The sequence below is a fragment of the Protobothrops mucrosquamatus genome, unplaced genomic scaffold, assembly GCF_001527695.2.
Source record: "Protobothrops mucrosquamatus isolate PMUCROS unplaced genomic scaffold, P.Mucros_1.0 scaffold24, whole genome shotgun sequence".
In the NCBI taxonomy this organism is placed as follows: Eukaryota; Metazoa; Chordata; class Lepidosauria; order Squamata; family Viperidae; genus Protobothrops; species Protobothrops mucrosquamatus.
In genome coordinates this window covers 1,795,729-1,806,142 of record NW_015386409.1, presented here as the reverse complement: position 1 = coordinate 1,806,142, position 10,414 = coordinate 1,795,729, and the positions used below count along the sequence as shown (strand labels likewise).

At 34.5% G+C, this 10,414-nt stretch overlaps 1 protein-coding gene across 2 annotated transcripts in view; it reads left to right on the top strand.

The window, feature by feature from the left end:
- The window catches only part of OSBPL9 (oxysterol binding protein like 9), a 62,758-nt gene that overhangs the window by 3,722 nt on the left and 48,622 nt on the right, over nt 1–10,414 (top strand). For both annotated transcript variants that reach the window (XM_015810907.1, XM_015810906.1), the window contains exon 2: nt 5,317–5,367. In XM_015810907.1, coding sequence (XP_015666393.1) covers nt 5,317–5,367 — 51 coding nt within the window. The remainder of the gene's footprint in view (nt 1–5,316; nt 5,368–10,414) is intronic.

Genomic DNA, 10,414 nt, shown 5'->3' with positions numbered 1-10,414 from the left:
TTGGTCACCACGATGTAAAAAAGATGTTGAGACTCTAGAAAGAGTACAGAGAAGAGCAACAAAGATGATTAGGGGACTGGAGGCTAAAGCATATAAGGAACAGCTGCTGGAATTGGGTATGTCTAGTTTAATGAAGAGAAGGACGAGGGGGGACATGATAGCAGTGTTCCAATATCTCAGGGGCTGCCACAAAGAAGAGGGAGTCAGGCTATTCTCCAAGGCGCCTGAAGGCAGGACAAGAAGCAACGGATGGAAACTAATCAAGGAGAGAAGCAACCTAGAACTAAGGAGAAACTTCCTGACAGTTAGAACAATTAACCAGTGGAACAACCTGCCTCCAGAAGCGGTGAATGCTCCAACACTGGAAGTTTTTAAGAGACTGGACAGCCATTTGTCTGAAATGGTATAGGGTTTCTTGCCTGAGCAGGGGGTTGGACTAGATGACTTCCAAGGTCCCTTCCAACTTCATTATTATTATTATTATTATTATTATTATTATTATTATTATACTGGGTGATTATTTTATAATAATCTGATACTTTTAGCAGAATGTGATAGGTGCTAGTTCTGATGTATGATTTTAAACCTACACAACTTTTTTTTCCTCTGGTTATTTTGATTATACGTTATGTTATCCTTGATTATTAGCCATACTAGATAAACTATCTGATTAATAGTCCAAAATACCTACAAGCACTGTTTACTTTACTAGACTAGTTCTTTTCTTTACTGGACTAGTTCTTTATGTTCTTTAATCTGTAAAGAACATAAATCATGTTATTTTAGGAACGAGCTTGCTCATCAATTTATGTTTAGTACATAAAGTAACAACTAGTTTAATACAGCTTTAATTTAGCAGGCTTCCATTCAGTGGTCTTAGAATACTTAGAATACAAACTACATTTCTATTCAGATTATTTCAGTCGTTTCCCCTCCTCCCCGAAATAAAGGCCATATCCACTATATCTGCAGTGGTCTGGACAAGATAGGTCAGTTTAAATTTCTATGTCATATATTTGCATGAACTTATGTATTTACATAAATGTTACTGAACTCAGATACATAAAATGATAGGAAGCACTCTGGCAGACTGGTATAGGTACCCCTTTTACCTCCTTTCTTCTCTTGTTATGTAAACTGAGATTGAGAACAAAGTAAACAAGCAGTTTACAGGACTAAAAGCAATCAGAAAGCACAAAAAGCCTCCAAAAGCAGAAATGTGAAATAACGGATTTCTTATTTGGCACATATTTTCTGCTTTAAGCTAAAGCACTTGATCTGAAAGTACATGTAATATCAGATTACATGTGGTATTATTACTTCAAATAAAGGGCTATGCAGTGATCTCATCCAGGAAAATTATGTAAGAATGTTTTAATATGATGTAACAAAGTATACTTCTACAACATTTGGGAGTTTTAGATTCATAGGTACTTTATTATAGCCATAGGCTGTAATTTATTAAAACGAAAAAGAAAAAGTGTGAGACAACAAGCAAAAACCACAGTAAAATAAATTAGAAAACTGGTGAGGTCAAGTATAATGCATTTTACAGTAGTAAAACAAAGCTTAACTGCATTAAGAGAAATAAAATCACACTGATTTGATAGTAGCAGCTTCAATTAAAATGGATCCGAGAGGCTTGGATATCTGACCTCAGGATTGTTGTTTTTTTTGCTGCAACCAAGCATCTTTGTAATATGAGCAAAGAACTACTTTGAAAGTGTTTGATATATTATTATAGAATTAAAATATTAAAAATTTATGTAATTGTGTCTAATACAAGGTAAATAAATAGCCTTCCAGATCAGAACCTTTTTCCTGTGTCAGTATTTTTAACAGTTGATATTTTGAAAGGACAACTGTTTGCATTGGTTTAGCTTCTTGAGAACTTCTAGTAATTGAACAAGGTTGCTTTCTGTACTGATATGTAGACAGAAGAAATTGTTCAATGAATGACTTTTAAATTCTTAAATTATTTGTAACTTTGCAAAATTTTACTTTTTTACTTTTTTACTTTTATTACTTTGTGAAATTTTACCTTTCTGGAGACAGAAAAGAATACAAAAATTCCGCATGGAAATAAAACTAAATTATAGATACGGTGTATAGTGAAAGGTATTGATGGATCGGTTCTATGTTTGCTGTGAACTGTATCAAAATCTGTGTTCAGAAAAGAATACTGTATGTAGACTATTTATTTGGGATTTTGTTATCAACACCAGCAGATTAATTTATTTGCTGACATTTCTGTTCTGCTTTACTCAAAATGGCCTGGGTAGCATACACAGCAAAAACAAGGAGTAAACAACAGAACAAATATACTAGCATAATCCAGGGTGATAAATTCCAGATTTAACATACCCTAAATCTCATTCCCAGAATCAGGTTCTTAGAGAAGTTCATAGGGAGGCAATGGGTTATATATACATGGATAAGTTATTCCAAGGGAGGTGTGCCAGCATTGAGAATGCCCTAGTTCAGGGTCTTTGCAAATGCAACTCCATGGGAATGACTTCCTCAGCAGGGCACTGGCTCTTAGAGCAAGCAGTCCTGAAGATAACCGATATCAGACATGTACTGGGTTTTAAAGGTGATAACCCTAACCTTGAACTGTAATGAAAAACTAGTTGGTAGCCAGCGCAACTCCTGGAGTAAACATGTTATATAGGCAAATGTAGAGATGCTCATCACTACCAGAGTGACTGTGTTAAATCAGTGTAAGTTTCCAGATGGTTTTCAAAGGCAGGCCCATATAGAGTGAATTGCAATAGTTTGCTTGTGAATTGATGAATGTATGAGTGACTATGCAATGCAAGTGAAAAAGATGTAATTGTACAAATGCTCTCCTAGATAAAGTTTTCACTACTGCTCAAGCCGGAGTAGCGAATCCAGGAGAGTCCTTGGATAACAAATCACCTGTGCACAGTGGTTCCTTTATATCTGTGCAGATAGCTGAAACATATTTTGGTTTTTCGTAATCATTAAGTTTTCTTTACAAATATCACCAATTTGTGTTATGCATAGAGAAACATGTAGGATTCTCTTTGTGGAGCGAAAAAAAAATCAAATCCTTTAGAAGAAATGGGAAATCATTTCTCTGTCTTTATCAAAAAACATGTATCCAGAGAGACACTAGGAACCGAATTTGACTTGAAGGAGATTTACTTATACCATTTTATTTCAAATGCATCTATAGTCAATAGTTTTAATTCCCTGTGGACACACTCTTCTCAACCAAAATTGCTGTTTCTTTTTTCCTACAGAGCAAACTATTTACGGAAACAAGTTTAATTGAAAGAACTTTCAATTAAACGGTTGAATTTTCACACTACCTTGTTCATTTGAGCAGCATAGTTCTGAGAATCAGGTTTCCTATATGTTCTCCATTCTCATTTTATGAGGAAAAATGGATTAGTTTTTCAAACTTTTATTGCTCATCCTCCCCTGTTCTTTCATCCTTACTTGTAGTTTGTCTCCCTAATTCTATTAAAGCCTATTGCTCAGGAATAGCAAATGAGCTGATAAAGTGTTACGTGAGAGAATGTGGACAAAAACTAAAAGCATGCATGGGAAGAGGTGATTATTTTCATGGAATTGAAAGCATTATATAAAAAAAGCATTCATTGCATGAATCTCTTCTTACAGTCTGAACTTATAACTGGTAAGTTGTTCATGTGAGCTGGATCAAATTCCTCCTGACATGAATATGATACTTGTATGTAGTATCTAGTATACTTAATATACTAGTATACTTAACTATCAATAAAATTTGGAATGTGATTCCTAATTATATTTGTAATTATCCTGAACAAGGTAAATTTCTGGTATTGAAGAAATAGTATTGTTAAAACTTTAGCTTTAGTTATAAAATGTCAGTGTTATGCCTTAAGTTTAGTTCCTTTGGATCTCTTGAAATTTATTTTTATATATTCTATTAAGCAGCTGCATGAGAAAATGATATATAGTAGCTGCATTAAAGTGTTGTTAGTAGGAATTATCTGTGCATGTTCATGTGTCAAATCTCTTTTTTTTTAAATTTGATTTTGGATCACTGTCCAACTCTATTAGCTTTTTGTATTAATGAGCCATGTAAATAAGACTGGGAAAATTTTATAGTCTGCTCTGTCATATGGGCTTTGAAATATCTTCATTCTTCTTATTCCCTTAACTCCTTTTTAAAGTAAAAACAAACATTATGCAGCTATTCTTGTCTTCTTTGTAGATCTTTCTAGATTTTACAGGTAGTCCGTGGGTTGCACCCATTTGTTCAAAGTTATGATGGCACTGAAAAAATTGACTTATGACTATTCCTTGAAGTTCCAACCATCACAGTACCCCTACAGTTGCATGATAAAATTTTGAGTGCATTGTGATCAGTTCACATTTATGACCCCTGTGCTGCCCACCCCTTCCCCCAGCTAACTTTTGTCATCTTTTTCACCTGCCTTGCCTCTGCCGGGCTCGCCAACCCTGGCTAGCCTCAAGCCTCCACTTGCAGCTACCTGGCTAGCCTCAAGCCTCCACTTGCAGCTTCCTTGCTGTGTGAGAAGCCCTTGGCTAAGTAGCTATCAGGAATTGCCTGCCTGCTCCGGAAACATCGTTGTCTTGTGATCCAGTGGGAGATTTGCCTTGCAGCTGGCAGTGCATTACGGTGGGGAGGACTTGTGGCCCCTACCTAGCAGGGCGGCAGCGCCCACCTCTGTTCCCTCGCACCTGCCACAGCACCTATCTGTTCCCCTCGATGCTTAATAGCCTCACACTTGTCGCTCACCCACTGGCCTGATTACCTGAAATTCCTGCCTCTTCCCACATAGTGTTCCCATGAAGTCCTCATTTAATGATCTGCACTGTCCTGGGTTATGTCAGCAACTGGGATTACTGGAATTGCCACCACTGTGTACTTTATGACTGCATTGCTTACTGATGGAAATGTCAGTCCCAATTGCCACCATAACTCGAGGACTCTGTATCACAATATGGTCAGAATGTATATAATATATGTTAATTGGTATATCTTCTTTCCATTATATGTATGTTAAGAGCTACAGCATTGATATCAACAGTTGATGAACTATTTTTTATTAAGTTTCATTATAAAATAAAAATAGAAAAAACCCCAAACATTAGAAAAGAAAGAAAGAAAAAAAGAAAGAAAGAAGAAAGAAGTGTGAGGAGAAAGAGAAAAAACTAGTGATTTTCGATATTTTTTCAGTGCAGTAAGAACAAAAAATAAATACAACCTCAGACTCTTGCTTTGCATTTTACAACCGTTGCTGAACTTTTCTTGAAATGAATATTATTTTTCTATTTCAGTCAAAAGATAAAATGATGCGAGGATCACGCAGAGGCTGTGTTAGACTAAGGGTAAGTATTTCTTAGATTTTTTTGTGGACTGGAAAGTTGAGATGGCTTATGTGCTTATTTCTATTTTTTAAAAAAACATAAATCAATTTTACATTTCCTTTACATACTATTAAAATTCACATTGTGTTTATCTGTTTGTACCCTCAAGTTAGTCCAAACAGTGCATTATATTCCAACAATTTTTGAATCAAAGTATCTAAAATCTGCTAACTTAAATAATGTGTAAAAAATTTGGGACCCATTATTCCTATGGAATTGAAATTTCCACAGTGTTTAGACTACTTTTATTTTCAAAGTTGCTGGCTGTTGCAACATCCCTTTGGTCATACGATTGCGATTTCTGATGCTCCCTGCAAGCCTCCCAAAAAGGAAGTCAATGGGGAAGTCAAAGAAGTTGCTCTCGTTTCCACTGTTTTTTTGCCTCCCTGTGGTCATTCCATTTATCTGTTTCAGTAAGAAAATATTATTGGAAGTTCATTTGCTACTACAGTTATTTTTCTATTTATGATGCTCTTCTTAGATGATCATGGAACCACTCAGCATTGGGGTGGTCAGCCTAAATTTACTATTCATTCTGGTCACATCAAACTTTATTACCTTTCTCTCAAAGGATAACCCAATGGGTCACTGGATTATCTAGTTTTATATAAATACATTTAATAATTACTCAGTTGCAAAGTATTTGAGGTCTGTACAATTGTACTGAGCAAATTTCAAGAGTACCCATGGCCAGTCTTCTCAGCTTTCAAATAAAAAAAGAAAGAACATGCCCACTTCATCTTGTCCACACTTTTTGGATTACTGCTTGATTACTACTCGTAAATTGTTTTTGTTTCTATTTCTGAGAAATAGAATATCCACTGTATCTATAATAATAAATTATAGTAATGACAAAAGTTCCTGCATTACTGGGAGAAAGTTATGGTAGTATATGATACTCCTGAAGTATAATAATCCTGTTATTCATATTTTTTTCCTAAAAGAAAATGTTTTGGGTAGACTGTGAAGTTAAGGTCTATTCAGGAATCAAGTGATGAGGGAGAAAACTGCTACAGTTATTTTCACACTTTGCCTAAATCATATTGAACAGAATTGGATTTTTAAATAACTATGCCAATAAATATAAATTGGCAATTACATATTTTCTTACCTAGTAGTAAGTTTCCCTAAATTCAATGTTATTTGTTTCTGACAAGAAATGCAAAATGTTGCTATGTATTTTCTTTGCTATATTTATTAAAAAATAATGGCATATTGATTGGACAAAATAGAATCAGAGACTTTCTTTTTCCAATTTTGAATTTTTAACCTGAGTTATAGGAATTAGTACAAAACATGATATATATAGGGAGTTTTTTGGTTTCACAGCAAATGTATAAAAATATGTGTAACAACTAATCATTTACATGCTGAAACAGCTTAATGTATAATTGTCCAAAAGTTTATAAGCATATTCTTTTTTATTTGTATTTATATTCTACCTTCCCTCCAGAAGCTAAAGGGCTTATTTTTATATCAACTTGATGAAATAGGCTTACCTCAGAGATAGTGATGGCCCAGGTGGAGCACATTGCTGGTTCACCTCAGATAGAAAAATGTCTTGAGATATTCCTACTGAGCAGTGGGAGGTTTCTGTGGTTCAGTTTGGCTGTTCAGCTTGAATCTGACTGTGACTGGATTGTTTTAACAATGGTTTGTTAAGTAAACCAAACTCGGCTGTAAACCAAACTCGGCTGGATTCATGTAACATCCTAAAACATGGTTTACAAATTAAGTATATTTATATAAAAATCTATGTCACAATATCTATTGTGTTTTGATGTGATTTCTGTGTCTTGTTCTGAAATGTGTGCATGTTTGAAGGAGGTTATGTATATTTCTTCTCTTAAGTGTGCCTTATATAAGAGATCAATTAATTCATTGTCTATCATAGACAAGGTATTAATATTTTTCCAGGATCTCCCAGGACTGCACGGAAGACAATTCTCCCTAAAATATATATTAAAATATGCTAGTAACTTGTATATAAAGCAGCTCTTTTTGAGAGTGTACATATGTATGATAAGCTTTGAAGGCGCAGTAGGGAATCTACTTTAACTCCAACACCCATTAGAGTTGTAACCAGGACTTAGAATTAAGATTTCTTATGCATGTTACAATAGTTGTTCTTGTTTCTGTTTATGTTACAAGTCAATTGGAAAGTCTATCTTTAAAATACTGTCATAAATTTCCAGTTTTTAATTACCTCTAATATTGCAGAATTGACCATTTGGGATTTTTGATTAAGCTTTCATCTTTTTTATTGGGGGTATCTGTCAGTTGGACTTAACAAAGCATGGGGTAGAAAAAATGGTCAATTTACAGAAGTGCAAAAGAACTATACTTTGGGAAATAAACCTATGACATGGAAATTAAAGAGAATTCACCAAGAGGCCTATTTATTAATACTGCAGTACTGCACATGAATGTGTTTGCCACTGAACTAAGTAATCAGTGTTTCTATATTCTATGTAGTCCCTTTACTACTGCATCTATAGTCATTTATCTTTGTATCGTGTAAGTTCATAAAAAAATAAAAATTTTGCTGAGAAGCATTAATAGGGCAAGAAAACGGTTAATCACTAAGAGAGAATTTTACTTACTTTAATGTAACAAGAAAAAGAGCAAGAGAAGTTATGCTTTTTGACAGATATAGTGGTCTGTCAAAAAGTATAACTTCTCTTGCTTTTTTTCTTGTTCTAACTTTGATTTGTCGGTTCTTTGAAGATTTCTGTATCTTTAAGACTCCAACTAAGAGCTGTTTAAAATAATGATTATAATAGATTTAATACTGAATAGAATGAGGAGGTTCCAGCCTGCTAGGACAACTCATGTCAAGATTCTTCCCCCTGTGCAAGAATTTATAATCATTTGACTTACTTACAAAAATGTAATTCACGTCATGGAATGCTAGCTTCATTTATGAAGATCCCAGAAATAATAGCGCTGAATGAGTTATACTTACAACCAGTCCTCAAAGTTATGGTCATCCTCCTTTGTATGACTTTAAGTACTTTGTACATAGTACCTTGCTACTATTACCATATGTAAAATTAATCTTCCACAAGTCTTTTCTAATTCAGTATCCATAAGTCCCAATAAAAATGTTCTAGTCTCTTTGCAATAAAATCTTTAAAACTCTTTGTATCATTGTAAGTATTTGTATCTAACTTTTCTTGGCTTTTTCACAAGTACATGGTAAAATGTTCTTTCATCCTGCCTTGGGTTGGACTAGAAGACCTCCAAGGTCCCTTCCAATAGTATGATACTATGTTTTTCACATTTCCAACATTGCCTTGAGGTATTTTTATACATTTTTGGTGATTTCTCTACTATTATGTACCCACAATACATAATTTTATAATGTTTTTTCTTAAATTATTTTTCCTCCTAGCACTTATAACACAATGTAAATTTCATCCTATTTACCCACATTTTCCCCATTCATCCATCTGTATATTAAAGCCAAACCTCATAGTCCATTTTATTATACAGCCCTTAACTTGTCCTATTCAGCTTCAAATCTTAACAAATGTTTATACATTTTTGCAATTACATATTCATTACATTACTCATTTTTTATGTTTTTCAATTCTAATTACTCTCTGTATTAAAGATTTCTTTTAATTGTGCATATGAAAACCATCGAAAACTATGACTTTCTGCAGACAATTTTTGCTTGACTTCATTTTAAGTTCTTCATCTAACTGTATTAATAAATCTTCTGTCCTCTGTTCCTCTTCTATAAAATGTTTCCTGTGCTAAGACCAATAAAGTTATTTTTAGACACAGCTGGGGTTTGTATTTGTTCCATATATTTAGTATGGCATCTCACATAGTGATTTTAAAATCCATATTAACTTTATCGTACCATAAAAATCTATGCCAACCATATCTCAAGTTAGTCCTTCCAATTCTAATATATCCTTCAATTTTCTCTTTTGTTAGCTAAATGGAATCCAGTTTAACCAGTTCTTTACAGGTCACTTTGTCTATGTTTTGTTTTTGTTTTGTTTTTTGAACTGGGTGCCTGAAACATATAGTATAATTTTCAGTAGGTTTTACCCTAAATAGAATGTGACAGTTATCTCCTGTGATCTCCACTTTATGGGCCTTTTATAATGCACCCTAAAGTGTTTGCCTTTTTATCAGCTGCACCATAGTCTTGGCTTGAGTTTAATCTGTGATATACTAAAACACCTAAAATCTCTTCACATACTACTGCCAAGCCAATTCTCCCTCACCCTGTACAGGTAGTCCTTAACTTACGATCACAATTGAGCCCAAAATTTCTGTTGCCAAGAGAGACATTTGTTAAGTGAGTCTTTCTCCACTTTGTGACCTTTCTTTTCACAGTTGTTAAGTGAATCATTGCACTTGTTAAAATAGTTGCACAGTTGTACGTAAATCTGGCTTCCCTGTTGACTTTGCTTATCAGAAGGTTGTAAAAGGTGATCACAAGACCCCGGGACACTGCAACCATCATAAATATGAGTCAGTTGCCAAGCATCTGAATTTTGATCACATGATGATGGGGATGCTATAATGTTCATAAGTGTGAAAAACGCTCATAAGTCACTTTGTTCAGTGCTATTGTAACTTCGAACTGTCACTAAACAAACTGTTCTAAGTCAAGGACTATCTGTATTTGTGCTATTAATTTTTTCTAACCTAGATCATTCCTATTAAATTTCACCCTGTTCATTTTGATCCACTGAATAAGGCATTTCTCATAAGTTTTTTTTAATCATCTGCATATTTGATCATCAATTCAGTCCACCTAGCACAGTGATGGCGAACCTTTTAGAGATCGAGTGCCCAAACTGCAACCCAAAACCCACTTATGCATCGTCAGGTGCCGAGTGGGTGTGGCCCATTGCATGGGTGTGGCCCATTGGGTGGGCATGGCTGCGGTGGTAACGGCAGACTGGGTGGGACTAAAAAGTTCAATCAATCAATTCCAACTTTGCAAGATCTTTTTTTTTCCGCGAGAAGTTGAAATTGGCTG